Source organism: Geospiza fortis, unplaced genomic scaffold, assembly GCF_000277835.1.
Source record: "Geospiza fortis unplaced genomic scaffold, GeoFor_1.0 scaffold424, whole genome shotgun sequence".
Classification (NCBI taxonomy): domain Eukaryota; kingdom Metazoa; phylum Chordata; class Aves; order Passeriformes; family Thraupidae; genus Geospiza; species Geospiza fortis.
Window position 1 is genome coordinate 3,390,425 of NW_005054354.1, and position 22,858 is coordinate 3,413,282.

Below are 22,858 nucleotides of genomic sequence, written 5' to 3' on the forward strand. Positions count from 1 at the left end.
TTCTCACTTACTCTGTGTTGGTCAGCTTTAATACCACAGGCTGTTCTCAGATGTGGCACATTCTTCTCTTCCAGCACTGCTGTTCTGTGGACATAATGTAATAAGGATATTGCACATCTACCAGGTGCCTATTTTGTTACACCTGCTGATGAGGGAAAAGCAGTTCCACAGTAGTTCGCTTTGCTCCTGTGTTGTCATGGACTCACATCAAACCTGCACCCAAGCTGGCCTTCATACATCCCTTTACCTAAATTAAGGAAATAACCCAGCAATATATGGAAATTGCAAGAACCCTTTGCACATCCCTCCATAAAGGTGGTCTCCTTAGTCTGTGGCCGTCCCTGAAATATTCAAATCTCAAGTTGTGTGGGAGGGAATATTGACTTTATTTGTGATGTGGCATTGGCACATAACAAATGTCTAAGGCACAAGTGTCACAACCTGGGGAAATCCAGAAATCTGATCTATCTAGAAGAAAACAAAATGGTGTCTGTTCTCAGTCTTGAGAATATCAAAGAGATCTGCAGGTGATTGGTACCATACAGGCACTGTTGCTGCCATCATTTCAAGCAAAATTCTGCAGTCTGTTTTCAGGTTCAAACACGTTTTTAAACTCCCCCACCACAATTAATTCTTAATTACTGATGGTCTCTTCTCTATTAGGTGTCTGTTGGATGTAAACCCTCAGAAAAACTTGCACAAAATCAGGTCCATGTGCAGTACTCCACTGACTTTGGTGTTAGCTGGAGTTACTTGGTACCTCAGTGCTTACCAGCCGATCCAAAATGTTCTGGGAGTGTCTCACAGCCATCTGTCTTCTTTCCCACAAAAGGATGGAAAAGAGTAACTTACACACTGCCTGAAAGCCTTGTGGGCAAGTAAGTATGAATTTGTTACTCATTTTGTCTTGGGTTGAGTACCACCCTGGAAACACAACAGGACATCTGTTCATTCATTTTCTTTCCAGGTAATTTCAGAATAGCAGTGTTTATGTTCATTACATTAGGGATATCTTAAAAAATCCATTTCAATGGATAACTCCACTACTTGTGGAAGCTCAAAAGATAGTACAGTCATGATTATATTGTGTTTAATACCTTTTTTCAGTTGAGCAAAGTTGTCTTATGCCTGTGTCTGGTTTTCTTCATTCCTTTAAATCTAGTCCGGTGAGGTTTCGGTTCTACCAGAAATACTCAGATATGCAGTGGGCCATTGATAATTTCTATCTGGGCCCTGGCTGTCTGGAAAACTGTAGAGGTCATGGAGACTGCCTGAATGAGCAATGCATCTGTGATCCTGGGTATTCAGGTCCAAACTGCTACCTGACCCAGACACTGAAGGTAATTTTATTGCATTTTTTAAAGAATTAATTTTGGCATGTGTTTGACTGGGAAGGAGAGAGAGGAGAGATTGATCTCACTGGAAATTTAGCTTTGATTCCTGTCAGCCTGAAGACAGTCAAATCCATTTTCAGTGCTTCCATCAGTTTTTTAACAAAACTATTACTGCATTATTCAAGAATGGGTTTGTTGTTGTATGTTTGAAAAAGCCGCTTAGCCTGAAAAAGCTGTGATAAAGTTCATTGTTCATCTTTTAATCATCATTATAGGATATAAATCACCCTTGCACATGTGGTTGTATTTGAACCAAATAGAAAGATTGTTTTTACTGTGAAAGAGCTTACTGAAGTAGGGAATAAAGGAAAATGGCATAAAATTAGAAAATTAACTCACATGGCTGTTTGGCTGTTACTCATGTTACCCAATAACAATCAAGTGGACTCTAGTTAGATATTGCTAATTTAAAAGTTAAAAATAACTAACTAACTTGTCAGTTGTCACGTAATTTGAATTATTATAACCTTCTGTTTTTCATCTGAAATACTAATTACATGAGCAAATATCATTGTCTGTTTGCAATTTTTATTTAGTAACGTATTCATCATATTAAGGACACTTGGGATAAAATGGTAGCAATTTTAGGGGAGTTTTGCTGCTAACTCCTTAATGCCAGGATCTCTGGTTTAGCTGAGGAAAGATATAGAATATTTTTTCTCCCATGCATACAAAAGCCCCCTACTGTTCCCCTCTGCCATCAAAACCTTGCCACACAAACCCATGTTCATTCATTTGCACATGCCAGTTTTGATTTGCTGCATTACCTCCCAAGTATGTTAAAATCCAGCCCTAATATATTTTCAAATTTAGCCAATTCGGTTCAAGTAGCTAAATATTCAGCCAGAAGTGATTATGCTCAGTCACCCTGAGAAAAATTCAGTGTTCTTGAGCCCTTCAAACATGTTTAGGTCAGTTCCAGCTGTGGTTGTCAAAAAGACTTGAAATTTTACTTACCTGTGCTTCATGTTAAATACCTTACTTACAGACCTTCCTGAAAGAGCGCTTTGACAATGAGGAAATTAAACCAGATTTGTGGATGTCCTTAGAAGGTGGAAATACCTGTACTGAGTGTGGAATTCTGGCAGAAGACACAACCCTGTACTTTGGAGGTGCAACTGTGAGGCAGGCTGTCACTCAAGATCTGGACCTGCGGGGAGCAAAGTAGGCCATGGTTCCGTGTCGTTGTCACCAGGAGCTCTGTCATACGCTGGCAAAGCAGCAGGCAGCACAGCTGGTAGCTCAGGGAATTCCTGGGCCACCACGGGAGCAGCTCTATCTGAGGCAGACACTTGTAGCAGCCACAGGGCCTGCAAGGCCTCCCTGGTGGTCAGTTGCTCTCAGGGTCCCTAGCTGGTCAGAGTGACCCCGAGATAAGTTAGAAAGCCTCTTTTCCCAGCCTGGCAGTCAAAGAAGGAGTCAGAACTCTTCTGTTCTTGGTCTCAAGGTTGTTTATTGTTTCTTATCTATAAAATTCTTTCTCCTGTCCTGCCGAGGTCCACTCAGCAGGACAGAGGCACTCTGCCTGCCCCTGGGCAGCATTATCTTTTTATACTAAAAACTACGTGTACAGTATTTACAGTGACTTTCCAATACCTATCACCTATGTTAGACAGTGAGCTTCTACTCTAAACCAATCTCAAAATGCCAACGTCACAGCAGAAAATGGAGGCCCAGAAGAAGAAGGAGAAAGGCTGGACATACCCAGATTCCTCCATCTTGTCCCCTGAGCCCCCATTCTAAAAACCCCAAAAATCTATTTTTCCCCCCATGATAAATTCACTATCATTCTACTTAAACTGTTGTGGCTTGCAGATCTTCATATAAGGTTGGTCATTTGCTCCCTGGATCATAATCAAAACCACAGGCGTCTTGGGCTCTGGTGCCAGGGTTTCTGAGCCCCCTGGCAGGGGTCTTGGCAGTCCAGGACAGACAGAGGGAAGTCCTGAATTCCAACAAGTTGCCTAAGATAGGAAATGCCTAGTCATGATGACTGGACCTAAGAAGCCCATCTTCTGCCTTTGGACCCTTGTTATCTCTCTGTAAGACCATAGGTCATACTTGCCTTGACCCTTACTATTGGACTGTTTCCCAAAACCCCTATACCCTACATAAACCCCCATTTCTGCGCTGTTCAGCAGAAGAGCTGTCACTGTCACCCTTCACAGAAGCTGCCAATAAAGACACCTCTGTGGAACATCATACAGCCTTCTCCTCTCTCTCCTGTGTCTGCCCAGGCACTTAGCTAGCAGAGAGCTGAAATCACTGTAGAGCTGAATTCACCAAAGAACTGATCTCACTTAAGAGCTGAGCTGCTTGCTAAGATTGCCTGTGACTGGGAGCCTGCCTGAGGGACCCAGACAGGTGGAGCTTAGCAAGACTTTGCTATCTGGACACCTACAGTCAGAGAGACCCCGAGAAACCTCACCATAACAAAATAGACACTGAGGAGATTATGATTCCCAGGGCACTGGGGTTATGATTCTCAAGGTGCTGATGCTTTCAGATGAGTCACAGAGATGAAGGCTCACCCCAGCATAGTGGAAAGGGTCTGACAAGTCCAGGTGAAGCAGCAGCATTTCTTTGTCCAGAAATGTCCTGGAATCAGCAACTTCTGTCCTGCAAAGAGGCAAGACACCAGTCACCAGGGTATCACCCCTGGAGGCACCAGCTGTGTCTCTCACTGAGTTCAGAGCAGAACCTCTGCTGGTTGTTCTCTCCTGGGTGCCCATACAAGATCCATTCCATTTCTATGCTGTTGGAAAGGATGATTTATCAGGAGAGCAATGGAACTCTGTCAGCTTAGACAGGCTAAGAACATGACATAGACAACTTCAGCATTATTTCTCTTAACCATATGGCTTTAATGAACCCACACACTCTGACTTCTTAAATTTTGCAATTTTGCTGAATTACAGGAAGGAAGGGGCCTCAGGGAGTCTCTAGTCCAACCTCATGCTCAAAGCCAGGTAACACGGAATTCAGGGCAGTTTGCCCAGGACTTTGTCCCATTGGATCTTTATAAACCTTCAAGAACAGAGATCCTACTGTCTGTCTGTACTGGAACACTTGTACTAGTGTTCAGTTACTCTCAGAATGATTTTTTTTTCCCTGTTAAATTCATTTGAACTTCCTATTTTTTCAGTGTATGACCTCTGGCTCTGAGCTCTGGTTCCAACCTTGCCTCAGTTTATCAACTTTTTTTCTGTCCTTCATTGATACAAGGACACCTTAACACATGGTGAGCTTCCATTCCACCAGGACTCTCAGGGAACTCTAAGCAAAGCAGCTCCCATCCAGTCTGTCCCTGGCTGGTACATTTGCACTGGGTTACTCCCAGGGGCAGTTCTTAGTTGAATTCCATGAGGTTCCCATGAAAATTTTTCCATGAAAACCTTTGTAGTACTTGTGCATCAGTGTTATTTGCTTTAAAATGTTGGCATTTGGACAATTTCAGCATGTCTGTTAACAGAAAGCAACCTCTATTTGTGCAGGTCTAACAGATGTGATCATATACATTTACTCTTAGGTTTCTACAGTACTGGGGGAGAATTGGGAGTGAAAATAACATGACAACATGCCACAGACCGACTTGCAGAAAGGAAGGAGTGCTGCTAGACTACTCCATTGATGGAGGCAAGTACATACTGTATTTACAGCTGAGCTACAGTCTGGTTCTGTATCCATCCACCATGAATACCTGACGAGTTGTCAGAGATCCAAAATAGAAAGCTAATTCTTAATTGCAAAGTTATTTTTGTCCATCTAAAGATTTTTCCCCATCTAAAAGTTCCATCTATTGCTCAGAAGTTTTCCATAATCTTCCTGCCTTATTTCAGTAATCAGTGGCTTCCACCCAAGCTGATTATTCCTTTTTATAATTGCAAGATTACTCTTGGAGTGAGTAACAGTTGCCAACTCTCCTTAGAAGTTAAGCTCTATCAGAACACCATAGCTATTACTTTTTATTTCCTATTATCTTACTTTAATCCTTTAGCACATTCTCCCATATGCTTGGTTTTGTATCACTAAACTAGCATCTTTTCATTTTAGGGATATCCTGGACTTTGCTCCATGAGATGGATTACCAAAAGTACATCTCAGTGAGGCACGACTACATCCTGCTCCCCGAGCACGCCCTGACCAACACCACGCGCCTGCGCTGGTGGCAGCCCTTCACCCTCAGCAGCGGCATTGTGGTGCCCGGCCCCGAGCGGGCTCAGTGGGCTCTGGACAACATCCTCATTGGGGGAGCAGAGATCAACCCCAGCCAGCTGGTGGACACCTTTGATGATGGTAAAACAGGCTGCCACAGCTCATCTGTGGTCTGGCGTTATCTGTTCTTGTCTTACCTGAGCCCTGTCAGCTTGCAAGCAGATTTCCTTTTATTTTAACTCTGCACATTTTTCATAGACTAATGCTGTTTATATGCTATTCTTCATGCTATTAATAGAAGTGTGTAAATATATATATATGTGTGTATATATATATACACATGTGTATTCCCATGTATATGTGTGCACATGTCTGTACACATAAAAATTTTTATTTCAGTCCAACTAATTTCATTTAAATTTCTGGTATTATGCATTTATCTCATCATATTTTTTTAAATTACTGTTATTTAAATGGTATAATTGCCTCTCTGGCGATGAATGTCTTTATTATGTCTCTCTCTTTGTAGCTCACTGTGTGTCATTACAGATAGCATAAATGTAGTGTCTGTATCACTAAAGTACTCTGTCAAGTGATTCTGTGGATTCATTTCTAAGCCTTGATGTTTACCAAGACAATGCAGTAATTTTATTTAACTCATCTTAATAGAAGGCACCTCTCATGAAGAAAATTGGAGCTTTTACCCTAATGCAGTGAGAACTGCAGGGTTCTGTGGAAATCCATCATTCCATCTCTACTGGCCAAATAAGAAAAAGGATAAAACACACAACATCCTGTCCTCCAGGGAGCTCATTATACAGCCAGGATACATGATGCAGTTTAAAGTAAGAAATGTTCTCTCTCTCCAAAGTAAAGAACACAATGAAAATTCATCTAATGTGTCTCCAGAAATTATTGTTCTTCCAACTAGGATGCTCAATTGGATGAATAATTAATAGTGACTTTTTACTAGCAATTAAAGGAGAATATGAAGTGTAGGTAATGAGAACCAGAAAGGCTACATGAATCTAAAATGTCAAAATATTCTGACTGTATGCTGTTGGGGTTAGTCAGAGGAATTGGAAGTCTAATACCTTTTTCCTGAAATGACTGGATCATCAGATACAGTAGGAATTATTTTCTAAGGTGAGAATAGATGCCATGCAGAATAAGTTATTTTCCCCTAATTTGTGAAGGAACAGAAAAGGTAAGGGAGAAGGCTGGAGAAGAGCATCATATGGAAAATGGAAGTATATTCAAGTAGAAGTGCCCCTTCTACTCCCTTATGTCATGGCAAATTACCTAAACCATCAGAGAAACATTTCTGAGTACTTTAATTTGATTTAAGGTAGAATTCTACCCAGGGCCAAAGGCAACAAGTAGTTGTTTTCCAGAAATGTTCTTGGCCGTTCCCCAAGTACCCTGTCTTAAACAAGGAACTAACATGAAAGTAGGGTTATCAAAATACTAATCCATTTTCTTATTATGGTTTTTTTCTTGCTCTTCTGTTTAACAAGATAGTTCTAGAATTTACCATCTTCCACTGCTCAATATTTTCACCTTTTCTCAATGTCACTGCCTATTTTATATTGACTGTCTAATATAATCCCTAAAGCACTGCTTCCCCACTCAGCATGCCAAAAAAATTATATATGAGAGGAGTCTCTGAAGTTTTTTACTACTGAATGTCAAGACTGCCTCCAAGATGCTTATTTTACCCAGCCTATCATCTTTTTCCTCTATTTTAAGACCAAAATTAGGATAACCCATCAGCATTTAATAGTTTATATTACTAAACTCTTACTGCAAAGTTTTTCTTTCCTGACCTTCTCCCCATTTTTCTTCACCACTCACAGCAAAGATTTTATTTCTAAACTAAGAACTCAGCTCTAGCATGGCTTCTGTTTTGTTTTGAAATTTAGCATTATAATGTACACTGGATACTGTAATCTTTCTACTGTAATATGGAACAAATATGTCTATTGTTTTAAATATTCAGAATAATTCTGTTTCTAAATTGGACTGATTTAAAGTTTATGTCCACATGTGAATTTTAAATTTCATAGGTGCTTCACTTTTGGAAATGCCGAGGAACTATCATATATTTTGTTTCAGAAAAAATGTTTGTTTAGATATTTAATTTGAACTTTAGAAATGAAGTGTTAGGATTCTGTTAGGAAATAACAGTAGCAAGGAAGTAAAATTCTTGAAGTAAAAACAGTATGTGAAGTACTGTGTCTTTTGTTTTCCATCCACTTTTGATGGATTTTACCCAAGTTCTAAGTTGACAATCCCTCATACACCTAATAAAGAAACAAAAAAAGGAGAACATAACTTGATTATATATCACTTTAAATGTCTACCTGACTTGTTATAGCAGTTGATTTTATTTGTGCTATAGATCGTGGTTGGCTGTGAGGCAAATTCTTGTGGGGACCTCCACTCAGTGATGCTGGAGTATACAAAGGATGCCAGGTAAATGACAGCAGAATACACAGACCTGAAAAAAATAGTATGACATTAAAAATGTAGACAGCTTCTATTTATTAAAGCTTTGCTTTGTTATTCATTTTGTAACATGAATTATTGTAATATGCTTTGCTATTCATGTTGTAACAGAATCTGAACAAAGCCCATGTGCAAGCACTGGGATTTGTCTACATAACTCCCATAAATTCTCTTTATATTTTATCCCAGATGTTGACAGATTCATGGCATCGAGCATGTTCCTGTTAAAAATGTGCTCACAGGAAAACACATTTGCAGGAAACTAGTAGGATACAGGACCAAGCTGTCATGAAGTGGGAGTTACTGAACTCCAAATTGTTCTCTAACTAGCTAACAATAACACTGCCTCATGAGCTGTACAATAGCAGCGTGTTATAAATTGTAAAAATGAAGGTATATTCTGTGCTCAAAAAGCTGTGGCTGAAAATGTAGAAAATTCTATATGGGCTCTTATGAACACTGTAGGAAAAAAGGCTAAGGACCTGCCTCCTAAATAAATCCTTCTGTCATGCAGCCTAGAGCAGCTGTGTGGACCACACTGCTGGGAGTACCACCACCAAGGGCTCCACAACACTCAAACATCCCCCTGGCTGCACCTGTGCTTTGACCTCTCCCCTCTTGTTTATTTGTGGCTCCAGAGCATGGAAACTATTGCTGAAAATCTCTTATTTCTTTAGTAAGACAGGCAATGTCATGACCCTTAGGAAGAATCTGCTTCCCTTTCATTATTTTTTCAGTTGTTCTAAAATTTTTTCACTTTTTTTTTTTTTTTTTGCTTCCTACAGGACAGACTCATGGCAACTTGTCCAGACACACTGCCTTCCTTCCTCATCTAATAGCATTGGCTGCTCCCCATTTCAATTCCATGAAGCTACCATCTATAACTCTGTCAACAGTTCCATGTGGAGAAGAATAACTATCCAGCTGCCTGACCATGTCTCATCCAGGTAGGTTCATGAAAGGTCAGCTCACTGTGGACCTATAAAAGGACAGCTGCCTTGCTGGCATGGCTTACTAGGAACAATTAGTGAATTAAAAATGATTCCTTATTGTGGATTTAAATTTGATACTTTACTAGTTGTGGCATTCACATTGTCTGAAAAATCCCTTCACCCAGGATTTTTTTCCTGGGAAGCTGAGGAGCCTCAGAGAAAAGGAAAACAATTCTTATCTCATGTGCTTCTCCTGTGTTGTGCTCACATGTGGAATGTGTTTGGAGGTTGTTTACCCACAGGTGATTGTTTCATTGGATTCTGGTGTGAGTTGTTTTGACTTATTGGCCAATCAGGGCCAAGCTGTGTTGAGACTCTGGAAAGAGTCGCGAGTTTTCATTATTATCTTTTTAGCATTCAGTAAGTATCCTTTCTGTATTCTTCAGTATAGTTTAGTATAGTACTCTTTAATATAATATAGTATTATAAAGTAATAAATTAGCCTTCTGAGAACATGGAGCCAGATTCATCATTTCTCCCTGCCACAAGGGTCCCTGCCAATACAATAACTAATGTTCTTCAGGAAGCTTTTTGTTAATAGAAGTCACTACTGCCAATGATGTAGCAGGGTGGGTCTTTCCAGTTATTGACGTCACAGACCCCTCACATGACATTTTTGGTTACATTTGCTGCTGGTGTATTAGAACATCACTGTACAGATGTGTTTAATTGCTATGCACAATTGTTTGGATACACAGTGTTTGGATATTGATATTTGCAGTGCAACCCAGTTCAGGTGGATTCAGAAGGGAGAAGAACTGGAGAAGCAGAGCTGGGCAATCGATCACGTGTACATAGGGGAAGCATGCCCAAAGCTCTGCAGTGGCCATGGGTATTGCACAACCGGAGCCATCTGCATCTGTGACGAAGGATTCCAAGGTTCCATTTCTTCATTTCTCTCCTGTAAATCTATTACAGTCTGGTCTAGCTCAAAATTAAACAAAAAGACAAAGTGATGTATCATGTCCAAATTCATCACTGGAATGTCTGAGTAACAAATCCAAAATTAATAATTTGTTGGGGCTCCAAATAACAGCTTTTCCCCCTCCTTACTCTTTCCATATTAAGCCAGCAGTCTCTCCCACTTGGCACTGTATGGAAAGTCCACCCAACCCTCATTGAAGGCAGAACATGGCTACTTAATTACCCAGACTTGGCTTCCACCCCACACTCCTTCCAAGGGTGCATCCCAGAGGATGTGCAAATGGGATCCAGATGTTGGTGACTGGCATCTGTAAGGGACTCTGTGCCCCATCAGGACAGAGTGTTCTGCTCTAAGCCCTCAGTGCAGCTAAGCACATGCCTAATGGTACCTGAGTGCCCTTGGTAAGCTCTAAGTGCTTTGTGGGAGTGGGGCCAGTGTTTAATGTCTTCCAGGAGAGCCTCATAACTGTATAAGATCAGATCCCTTCCGAGTTTTTAGACATTTTTGCTTTCAACACACAATTTGAAGTTTCTCCTATTGGCATCAGTGCAAAACAGGAGAAATTGTATTGCAGTTCTTGAAGTTATACTGCTGTAAAAATTAGACTCACAGCCTCAGTTTTGTAAAAATGACTGCTGTATATCAATGTGCACATTATTAATGGATGTGCTGAAATATATTCAGGTTGTCTTCACACTGTATATTGAGCCACAACCTTGAAAGGAATTACAATGACCTGTAACTCAATTTTCTCCATTCTTTCTATTTTTTGCATGTTTTACAACTTCATTGTGTCATTTTTAGGTGATGACTGCTCTGTTTTTAGCCATGATCTGCCAAGTTATATTAAAGATAATTTTGAATCTGAAAGAGTCACTGAAATAAACTGGGAAACCATTCAGGGGGGAGTGATAGGGAATGGATGTGGACAGCTGGCACCCTACGCCCATGGAGATTCACTCTACTTTAACGGATGTCAAGTAAGACAAGCTGTGACCAAGCCTCTGGATCTCACCCGAGCAAGGTAATAGTTTGAGCCTAAACAGCTCTTTTAACAATTCATGAGAAAGGAAACTCTTCACAAGTAGGTGCAGCCATGTGGCCAGTACAGATGAGGATGGACTGACCTGGCTGTGCCATGCAGTTAGATGTGGCTGGCAGAAAACATTAGGATTGGCAAAATGGTTTGTGATTTTGATTTGGGAGATGGAGAGTGAGGATGTCAGATGAAAAGGTCAGATGTTTTCATCATGCCCAACAGAGCACTGTCTATGTAAGCCAGCACTGACAATGAAGCTGCTGGCACAGACTGGACACCAGACTGCCTGGACCAGTGCCTGATCTGATAAGACAAATCCCATGTTTGTATGTTCCTCCACAATGGTTATGACTAAAGATGTTATTTAGTAATTACAGGGTCATTTTCTCATTTCAGTTGTCAAATAGAATTATATTCACCTGGCAATGAACAGGAGTAGGTTTTTCATCTATTAAGCCTCTTTGGCCATGGAAAAACAAATGTAAACAGCCTGTGCTGGCTCTTAGCAGAGTGACAGCTTTCAGGACTGGTTTATATTGAGTTGTCCAAAGCAAGATTAGAAACAGGATGAATTGGCCAATGGGCCAGATATAAATCAGGCTCTTCTCTTCTTACTTGAACACCTGGGTAGAATATATCTATTTTTTTTAGGCGCTTTCTTATATTGTACCTTTATTTGTCCTTTTTAAACTTTTCATACACTCATTTACATGTTTGCATTTTTATCCATCTCAGTTTTGTGCAGATATATTGCAAAATTGGATCCTGCCTGCAACAATATATTATACATAGTAAACTATTATTTTGAAAGGGGAGCTGTGTTTTAAAGGTGTGAGAACAGTTTATTTTGCATGTTAAAGTAATGATTCTTGAAAATGCTACAAGTTTTGATAAGGTAATTGCAATAAACGTAAAAATACTATTGTTCCCATTTGAATAATTTTGCATATTGAAAATACTTTTTCTCTTTGTGTTTTACAGCAAAATCATGTTTGTTTTGCAAATTGGAAGTATTTCACAAACAGACAGTTGCAATACCAATCTGAGTGATCCTAACACTGTAGATAAGGCAGTGCTCCTCCAATACAGTGTAAATAATGGAATTACATGGCAAGTAATTGCACAGCATCAGCCAAAGGACTTTATACAAGCCCAAAGAGTGTCTTATAACATTCCCTTGTGAGTACCCAGTCATGTTTCATTACCTCTAAGTGCACAAGTTAGAAATTTCTAAAAAATAATCTATCTTTGCATCACTGTTGAAGAAAAAAAGGTTGATAAGAGGGTAAACAAAGAAGAAGACTTAAAAGGAAGGTTGATTAAGAAATTCCAGTCTAGTGTTTATTAATGCACTTAAAACAAAAACAGAAAGAATACTTGTTTTGAAGGCAAGGAGAAAAAATCCTCCCTAACTGTGCGCATTTTTAACTATTAAGTGTTTTACATGTACAATGTGTTGATGTTCAGTGACACAGAAACAATTTGACTTTGCTCTCAGTTCCTGCTGGGGGATAGGTAGGGATATGCAGAGCACCAATAGTCTGGAGCTCTGACAGGCTCTTGTGTTTGTGTGACAGGGAGGCACGAATGAAAGGAGTCTTACTGCGCTGGTGGCAGCCCCGTCACAACGGAACAGGTCATGATCAGTGGGCTTTGGACCACGTAGAAGTCGTCCTGTGAGTATCAGCCTCACCTCATCCCACCCCACCTCAGAAAGCACTGAACTTTCTCCAGCATGACATGAGTATTAAGCTCATTAAGAACCATTGTGGCCCAGGGAATCCTTTCTCAAAGGGAAACCTTTAACATCCTATCTTTCCTGATGCTCTGGCCTGACTGCAACAGTCAGTAGTTAAGATGGACACAAAGTAAGTGTCACAGCAGGGGGGTGTGTGGAAAAAATCGTGGAAAAATGCAGGAGGGAAAGTGGGGCTTTATCACCTCCAAGTATTGCTGTGGTCCTGTAATGCAGCAATGACTACTAAAAAATGATTGTGCTGGGACATAAGAAAGGATATCCTGTTCAACACTGTGCTGCCATTTAAGGCTGATCTATATCCTTTCAAAGATAAAAAAACCATTCTTCTGTATTGTTCATTGCACAAAGTAATGTTGTTGTGCCTCTTAAAAATTTGTGTTAGCAACTAATGCCTTATTCATTTCCTTTTTTTAGTAAGAAGGATACTGTTCAGAAACAGGGTTCACTATATCAGGTTCCTATGGTCCGAGCTCTATATTCATCCCCTTGTCAAGATTTTACCAAGTCTGCACCCTCCTGATTCTCCCATTCTTGAGATGGGTTTCGCTGGCAGCTAACCCGTTTTTCCTGTGTTGCACCACGAAGAGATGACCTGCTTTTTCTCTAACAATTTAGTTCCAGTAGAAGTGAAGTGCTAGTGGCTTCCCGGGCAGGAACTCATCGCTGGCAGTGGTTGGCAAAGAGAGGCGAGCCTGCTCCATAGATAGGTTCAAACATTCTTTTTCTTGAACCATTTAAAAACAAGCAATGGAGAAATTAGGCTTAGATAACCTCCAGACTGTGTAATTATAGCTATGAGGTTTCTGAATTAGCAGAGGCACTGCAAGTAATGTTTTTTAACAGTAGAAAAGTGAATTGTCTGATTGCTAGTTAGTCCTGTTCTCCTTTCCACCAAGAAGCACCAGCTTGCATGGCACTCATATCAACCCCACACCAAACTGGTTCCAACACTGAGTAACTGTACACCCTCCACTGCTTTTACACACCTTGCTGGGCTCTGCTTCCATAACATTAAGCTTAAAACTGGAAGGAACAGAGGAGAGAGATGGATATAATTCCTGGTTTAGTCAATCAATGGCTGTATGATGCTGCATCAGGAAAGATATGGAAGAGTATGAGCCTGCAGGAAGGTCACCATGTTTAGGAAACCACTGAAAGGGGAACTGGTCATTCTGAAATATTCACAAGTCTTTCTACCTTGCAATTAAAAATAAAATGAATGGAAAAAAACCATGTAAGAGGAAAAATAAAGTAGAATGTTACCGATCAATCCAAGCACTGAATTAGGGGCCATAAGTAGGAATAAAACAGATCTTTAAAAAGTTATTCTGAGGCTGAAATGTGGAGAACTTCTCTGACAATGAGGTCTGCCAGTCTGTAGACTAAACACACAAGTTAAGTGGTAACAACAAGTCATGTGCGATATGTTATACTAGAATGGCCATAGCAAGTAATCACACCTTGCCAAGAGAAGGAACCAGGTGGGCACACAGGCCTCCTCCCTTTTATTATTTTAGTCCTGTTAAAGAGCTTTAAGAGCTTCTGAAAATTGCCCTAAATATCAGGCTAGAGGCAGAGGATTTCCACCCTGTTCAAGTGACATTTGTACAATCCAGAGAGAAAGACCAAACTGGACTGATTTCTCCCTTACCAAGTCCTGTGAAACACAGTGCCATGACATCTTATTTCCCAAAGGCCAGATGTAGAGTTCCAGTCCCTGCTAACTACAACACATGAGACATGCTGCTCTCAGGAGGGCAGAATTCCATGCCACGGTGCATCTGGTTCCTATACTGGCATGTGCTCAGACCGGACAGCTGCATTTAAATTCTCTGTTTTGCTTAAGTTCTATCTGCACATTGTAATTCATCAAAAGATTCTTTAGGCCTCCTCAAATTTATTTGCAAGTAACCTGCAACTTCCTTATCAATAAACACTCTCACCTGGGTTTTTCTGTAGCTCTGCTATTTCACTTGGTCACCTCACACTGATCACTTTACTCCCAGCACTTCAGTTTCTTCACCTGTTAAATGATGAAGACACTCAGTCACCTCCATGAAGTGCTTCAGGGTATCAGCAGGGAGCCTGGATCAGTATCTGTTAGTACTCACCCTAGATGATCCTGCACACACCAGGGCTACCAGGAATCACACTGTGAGTGCTAGGGATAGGACTTGGCTTCCGTTCTTAATATTCCTTCATTTTCCAAGGAAGGGTACAGAAGCACTGCCTGCTTCTGGGAAGAACAACCCCCCCTTCCCAGGCAGCTCTGCAGCAAGAGGGGAGGAGGCAGAGTCCTCTGGGTGCTCTCCCTTCCCACCAAGATTGCCAGGGGAGAGCTCTGTGGGCATTAGCCACCCCAGGGCTGCAGAGAGGCACAGACTGAGCTTGAGCCATTCACCAGGGTTTGCCTCTTCCCATTAATTCTATAGGGAGTCACTGGGGAGTCAGTATGCTTCTGTCTGGCTTATTCATCCCAAAGCTGGGATACTTTAGGAAATACCTGTGCCTTCTAAATTGGAAGTAATTTCTGCTGGAACTCTGGCCTGGTCTCAGAAGGCCATGAACACCTCCAGATAAGAACCCATTGATGGTTCATGTCCAACACAGTCTGTATTCAGTCCTCTTACAGCCCTGCATTCCACCACCCACCTGGGTGACACCCCATACACCTCTCCAGAACCATCAAAATTATCCTCACTGGCTCTGGTTTCAGTCCTAGATTTTCATGTTTGTGATCTGTATACCCAGGTTGATGTAACAGGCAAGCCTCAGCCTGTGAGGTGTTGGAGAAAGGAGCCAACTCACACTAGGAGGTGTGGTTTGGGACATAAATTCCTGGCTTTCCACACATCTCTTCTTGTGTTTTCTTCACTACCCTGTGGGGTGACAGAGATCTGATTTTCCCAGCCTATGTGTTGCCTGGCTGCCTGCACCCCCAGGTGCACAGCTAGGTGCTGTGCCAGCTTTTCCTCAGCCCCCAGGCAAGTGAGCCATGCTCTCCTTGAGCAGGCTAAGGGCTGCAGTAAGAGGGCAAGCAGGGAAAGTACCTCCAGCAGGCAGAACTGACATGTAGGAAGGCAAAGAAAATAAGGATTTTCTTGATTTTATTTCCCATCCAAAACAGGGGATGTCCCTGCTCCTCCATAGAGTGCTCACCCCAGGAGCATATCTGTGAATATCTGCTTCCATGGCCCAACTCTTCTCAGCAATCCAAAGGCTTGCAATCAGTTCTGTCCCAGGCCTAGCTGCCAAGTCATAGTGCAGATACTGCTCAGCTGAAGCACAGCCAGGGTCCTGACACTGTTCAATTCAACCAATTTCTGACTCAAGAGCCACCACCCTCTCACCAGCAAACATGCCTTCAGGATGCATTTTTTTTTTTATTCCTTTTTGCCCCCAAGAAAATTGCTGTGGGGAAAAAGATCAACCTGCAGATTATACATGCATGAAAAATACCTGGTAGTGATAAAAAAGGCCAAAGATGGATGCTTTTGTATCTTACTTCAAATCATTCCACTTTTGAATGAACTCTTTGAATCACTCAATAAAAAGCAATATTTTTAAGATTGTGATGCAGCTGCAAATGAACTTAAATTGAGCACCTCTTTTAAACAGGTGAAAACAAATACCTGTGTTGACAATGTTATATATTAAATTGAACTTGCCAACTTAACAACAGTCAATATCTGTCCTGTGGTGGAGAGAGGATGCAAGTTGTTAAGTTGTCCAGTCCCTTTTATAATCCAGGGCTGATTATTCCTCATTAGTGCAGCATTTTTTCTCTCCATTTGTAAAGAAGGCTTTGGGCCCAATTCTCATGTGTTCCATGTGGCTCTTCTTAGGATAAAAAAGTATTTTATCCCAGGCTTAAGAAAGAGTGCTTTTCTGTGCCCCTGTACTTCTGCCCTAAGAGCCCATGTCCAATTCTGCATTTCATTTGCACATTGTTTTTCTCTGGAAGCACAGCTCTCAGCCTGCCCACTGCACACACCCCTCACACTTCCTTGCATGTGCATTACACAATTGCCATTTCTTTGTGAATAGGGCAGGCCCTTAGGGACATCTCATTAACTTAATTAAAAGTCAAAGGTACTGAGAAATAAAAGATAGTTATAAGATGAACCCTAAGGGTTTGATATTGTTTTCTTTACCCCAAAACTTGTAATGTGATCCAAAGGAATATAAGTTGTGCAAGGAATGCAAAAAATGTTATCCCCACCTGCTATTTTATGGTTAACTGATAGATAACAGAATGAATCCCTCCATAGCCATCACTCCATGCTCTTCATTGTTGAGATATTCTCACACTTTTGGCACAAATGATTTAGCGAGAAGTTATGTTGCATTTGGTGCAAAGAATGTTTATCCTTATTTTGGAATAATTAAATACAAATTGTATATTCTAGATTTAACAAGAAGTTAAATACAAATTGTATATTCTAGATTTAACAAGAAGTGTTCATGTGGAAAAGCATTTTCATCAGCTTCCTTCTTTTTAGTAAAAAGCAAAGATTTGAAAAATGCATTTAAATTAAGTATCAACAAATTTATGATAAAGAACATAAGTAGTTCAAACATTAGATGACTATCTGAATATTCACAACATTTATGCCAAATTTAATATGATGCGGTTTGTGCTTCTACTACATTTCTATTATGTTTCTAAAAAGTGCATGCTGAATTTTATAGAAAATAAAAATCTAAACATTGATTTGAAAGCTGAGGAAATAATTTGTTCAATTTTTATTTTCAAAAGAGACGAAAAGTCCTATATTGCCTCTAAACCTCATCAGGGTTTTATGACTAATCACAGTGCTGCATGCATTGAAAGGCATTTTCTAACTTGTGTTGTATTTCATTGTTTGCTGTCATTGGTTTTACACTAGAATAAGGTAAGTACTTTCCCTGAATCAGTATTAAATGTATGTTTCTGTTACAGCTACAGCTCTTTCACAAAGTTTTGTCAATGAGGGGTTAGTGGGAAATCATTTATACTCTGAGATGTGCCACATAGCTCTTGAGGGCCCTGATCCTGCACTGCCTCCTCAGTGAGCACTGGGGAAGTTAAACTTGGCAGAAATTGTTCAGTAGATTGTGCCAGTGGGAATGATGTGCAGTGGGAATTTAACCAAGGCTGCAATAGGACTTCTCCATCTGCTTCAGATAGGGTACAGTGAGACCAATGGAGGGCCCCCAGAACACTGTATGGGCAGCCAAGGGGCAATTCCCACTTTTTTCTGTAATAAATGACCACAGAGATGCAGCCACAGTCAGGCAGTGTATGCCAGTCAATCTGCCATGGCCAAACCTGCCCCTTGGACACAGAACCAGAGTCCCCAGGCAGTGCTTTCATTTCATGTAACCCAGCTGCTTTGTGCTGCTGTGGTTAATGGATACCAGTAACCAGGATAGCTACTGAGCTTAGGGTTCAAGTGTTGACTCCACCAAAGCCAAAGAATATTTGCAGTTGATATGAGCCCTCAGTCAGAGCACATGACTTTTTCCATTACAGTACCTGCCTAACTAAGCATTTGTAATTCAGCATCAAAATTTACTCCAACCCTAGTCTTGAGGGACATACCTTTGCCGTGTTCTAAGCCTTTTTTCATGTTTAATTTTGTTATTCAAATATTTTTGTTTCTATTTTGTTCCTGTTTTGTGCCCCATCAATTAAAAACACACAAATAAGGAAAGACATTAGTATTTACTGCATATTTTTCACTCAGTTTGGCTTTGTTCCATTTTCATAAACTTAAAATTGCAGCCTTGTAGTTCAAATTGTGCTTCAGGAAACATGCAATAAACATAATGCTCTACTAAACACTAAGAGACTTTAGTCCAGAGGGACTCCTTCTCATAAATTGCTTTATTGTAGGTATTTTTTGAACACGCCCTAGATAGTTTTGTTTTTGCTTTTCTACATTGGCTGCATATTGCTTTCATCCAACTAGCACAACTCCAGGTACTTCCTTGGAACATTTTTTAGGGTTTCCTACATAAATTCAAGCAGTGTTATCTTCTGTTTATTTTTCAGTAGTGCACTCAAAACTGTCAAATAGTTTATACAGCAGTCACTCCTGCTAATTGTTTTTTTTTGCTTTGTGCTCCATCAGTAATACACAGATAATTACTTTGGATCTGAACTTCTCTGACTGACTGATGGTTCAGTCAATGCACAGAAAAGACAGAAAGCTCAGCAGGCACTGACCAGTCCATTACACACTGACAAAGCTGTCTTCAAATTGCCACAGATTGTGAAAACCACACCTACTCTGATTTTGTGGTACAATATGATTCAATACTGTAGTGTATAGGGTTTACACATTTACCCATGGGAAGAGTGAAAATCATAGTATTTCTACAGCAGGCACCAAGGTTCTTCTGTGGCATCCAACCAGTAGTTGGAAAGTCTATCTCATGTCAGTGAGGACAAGTTTGAACTATATTAATGCAAGTTAAAAAAACCACATTGAGTTCCTGAGAATTTAGACTTCTCTTATTTTTCACACATTGCACTGCTCTGGTGTTCAGTGTAAGACATGAATACATGCTTCTTTCTAACACCTTGATCATCTTCCAATGGAACAAATTATATTCATTAAAAAATAAGTAGATCCCTCCTACATTACTAGGTAAGCATTTCTTTGTTCCTTTTTTTCAAGTCTTTCTTTTCCTTTTTTTCCTTTGTTCATTGTTTTAAACATTTTCATCATCCCTTTAAGGCCAGATACAAAATGGTTGGTCATTTGTACTGAAATAGAGGCCAGGTGCACATAGCAGTGTCCAAAACCAGTCCTGAACATTTCTGCTGAACTTTTGCTGGACATAGACAGACCAAAGACTGGACAGAAAAGGGTCCTGGGACAAGGACTGCAGCACAGCATGTGCCCCATCTGTCCAAGTCTTATCCAAGCTGAGGCTAGCAAAACCAAGCTCACTCCTAAATTTAACCAGGTCCAGAAATGCAGTTTTTTCAGCCAAACACTTTGGCAGTCTCTGTTTGGTCCCATATACCCAGAGCAAAGCTGCTCAGAGTTGGGCTGTGCTTTCTCCCAGGCCCATCTGGTGTGTTTTGGCTGCAGAGCAGCCTTCTCCCAGCAGATAGGGGCTCTATCCTCACCTCATGCTCAGCATGCTCTCCTGAGAGGTGGGATGTGGCCGTGAAGGCCCTCTGTCTGAGGAACCACCCACTTTCCAGGCAATGGGAGTTAAAGGCAAGGGAAAATTAGGAACTTCTTCAAGCTTCGTGACCAATGGCAGCCACTCTCAGGAGTGGGTTTGGGGTCATAATTTCCCTCCTGCCTTCATCAGTAAGACAGCTGGCATTGGAGCCAGGGTGACCTTCCACCCTGAGGACTTAATGACCAGAATGAAAACTGATGTTCAGTCCTGCTTTGCACTTGAGCTACCAAGTGGCATTAAAGTTACATAAACTCACCACTATCAATCCCTCACACAAAACTTAGAAATCAGCACAGACCTCTCCTTTTTACTTGAATAAGCCAATATTAACCCCTCTCTCAACTGCCAGATGATCTAGAGCTCTACCTTACTGTGACAGTGCCAAAAGTTGTGCCAAGTGTACATATGTTTTCTTTCATTGTCACCAGGAGCTGGTCTTTATTTCATTCTTGTATGTACATTCCAGTGGAAAAAAAAATTTAAAATTGCAAAGCCCTGGAAAACTAGTCAGGAAATGACATGGATTTACTTAGAGGTTTATAATCCTGATTTTGACATGACAACTATTAATCAATTTAGTCAATTGTGTTCAAGATTAACTCATGAAAAGGGCATAATTTTGTTAGACACATTTTTTAGGTTAAATTAGCATACTACAGCAAAGGTTGGTTTTGGTTGTGGAGAATCAGGTATTTTGCAAAGCATACAATTACTCCTTTTTCCTAAGGGCCATATTCACTAAAAATTAGCTTATGCACTAGAGAGGAAAGTATGACTTACTACATTATGAGTATTCACTTACTCACAGACAAAACTCACTTGTGAAAACATTACTTGAACCCACAAATGGGGGATTTGTTGACTGCAGGTCTTCACAGATCTGCCCTCTCATGGTTCCTTCTTCCCTCAGTGGGAGAAGTAGAAACCTACATTAGGTGGGATGGGCCTTGTACTCCAGGTAGGTCTTCCAAACAAGTGTGCCTTCTTAAATTCAGCTGCAGTTGGGCTCTCTTCCTTGGTCTCCTGCCAGACATGATGATGCTTATTTCCCAGACCCTCCTTTCATTTTGGAAGAGGGTGCATAGGGGAGGGAAATATTAATCTGAATAAAAGTATTGTACTCCACTTTCTATAAGGTAAAAGAAGATAAAGCTTTCCTTTGTTGTCAAGATAAAGCAGTTAATGATCAAAGACAGAAGGATAAGTGGAGTATAAAACCCCCATAGAGAAATGTTATGAAGTTGTAGTGAATCTGGCCCTAGGCAGCACCAGTTTCCATCAGCTGAAAGTTCTTAAACTTTCCCTAAGATGACTTACTGTGAATGAAAGCCAAGTGGGACAGATTCTCAATTGCCTTGTACCTTTGCAGTTAAACAAAGAGTGTGCTTCACACCAGTTTGCACAGACTTGAAAAGTTGTGCAAGGACTACGAAGAATCAGTCCCACTAGCTCACTGCTAGAAAAGAATTTACACTACATATAAAAGAAACTGACACTCTTCTCTTCTTTCATCCTTTGACAGCACTCGCAAACAAAATTACATGATGAATTTTTCACGGCAACATGGGCTCAGGCATTTCTACAACAGAAGACGAAGGTCACTTAGACGATATCCATGAAGAAACAAGAAATTTATTTTTTTTCCTCCCAACATGTGATGTGTTGCTTTCCATTCTTTAAATCTAGCACTGCATCTGGTATCAGGACTTTTCTGCAACTGGCTTGATGAATAACTGAAAGCCTTTTTCAAGACAGAGTATACACCACTTTTTCGCACTGTGAACTAATGAGAAGTGACTTATTTTCTCATAGGTAAATGTTTTAATGTTGATGTGTCTGTGAAAATTGTGATCTGTTGTAATATCCGTTACAGTGGCAGTATTGGAAGTAAGCAACTAATTCTGTTTAACAGGAAAAAAAAGTTTAAGCACAAAGACTTTTCAGATTTTGTGTTTATAAAAACCTACATACTAAGTACAGAATTTAACATTCTTTGTCACATAGTTATTTAAGTGCACTGTATTTCAGCTCTGTGTCATTTTATATGATTAAGTTATCATTGTTTGTCTTCTTCGTATTCTCTTCTACAACATGACACATTGGCACTGTATTTACTTGTTTTGTTGTTGTAATATTTTTGCTGCTGATTTTTGGGCTATTTACCTTCTTACAAAATGTATTTTAAAAAATCATCTAAGTACCTAATCCAGAAGATAATTGCAAAAGTAGTTGTAAAGGCGTTGATATCCTTCGGTCTTATTCTTTGATATGTCTGTTGGTTAGCATTGTTTTGTGGATAAAAAAAAAAAAAAGAATGCTTGACATTAAACTTTTTTCTACTAAGAATTTGTGGATTAAGCCCCAAACAGAAATTCCCAATTCCCTGTCTAAATGTAGTCAGTTCTCTGAAACTGATTTACTTACAGTAACTGCCATTTGGTGTCTGTAGTAATGAAGTGATTTGTAAGCAGTGAATGTTTCATTGTGTTCTCTTTGGTGTTTGTTTCTATTGCGGGTCATGTTTGTATCTTCTGATAAAGTTGTATCTACACCAGCAACGTTATAATGCCCCTATAGCCCTAAACTGTCTATTATCATAAATCAAATGCTTCACTTTATGGTGAACCAAGCTAAAGATCCATGCTTCAATAAAGATAATGTCAACAAAGAATTCTGATGTTAGACTTTTCAAGCCATGTGGGCTTTACATGAAATCATAACCCAAATTCTTCCACTAAATACCTAGATTCTAAAGTAAATATTAATGTTATCTTTAATATTTAGCCCATCACACTTAACAGCACTTTGCAAGTAACACAAACTAAGAGAGCTCCCCATCGCACCTATGGGCATAACACAGTCCTTGGAACAGGTCCTGGCACAATGAAGAAACAGGACCAC

At 40.3% G+C, this 22,858-nt stretch overlaps 1 protein-coding gene across 1 annotated transcript in view; it reads left to right on the forward strand.

Moving 5' to 3' along the window:
- RELN (reelin) overlaps positions 1-22,628 on the forward strand; it is a 240,218-nt gene extending 217,590 nt beyond the window's left edge. Inside the window, exons 52-65 of the mRNA XM_005423559.1 lie at positions 664-878; positions 1,163-1,340; positions 2,383-2,558; positions 4,924-5,030; positions 5,448-5,690; positions 6,219-6,394; positions 7,951-8,024; positions 8,843-9,004; positions 9,771-9,928; positions 10,779-10,998; positions 11,995-12,192; positions 12,591-12,689; positions 17,662-17,667; positions 21,480-22,628. Coding sequence (XP_005423616.1) covers positions 664-878; positions 1,163-1,340; positions 2,383-2,558; positions 4,924-5,030; positions 5,448-5,690; positions 6,219-6,394; positions 7,951-8,024; positions 8,843-9,004; positions 9,771-9,928; positions 10,779-10,998; positions 11,995-12,192; positions 12,591-12,689; positions 17,662-17,667; positions 21,480-21,576 — 2,109 coding nt within the window. The 3' untranslated portion in view covers positions 21,577-22,628. The remainder of the gene's footprint in view (positions 1-663; positions 879-1,162; positions 1,341-2,382; positions 2,559-4,923; positions 5,031-5,447; positions 5,691-6,218; positions 6,395-7,950; positions 8,025-8,842; positions 9,005-9,770; positions 9,929-10,778; positions 10,999-11,994; positions 12,193-12,590; positions 12,690-17,661; positions 17,668-21,479) is intronic.
- Positions 22,629-22,858: the final 230 nt, after the last annotated feature.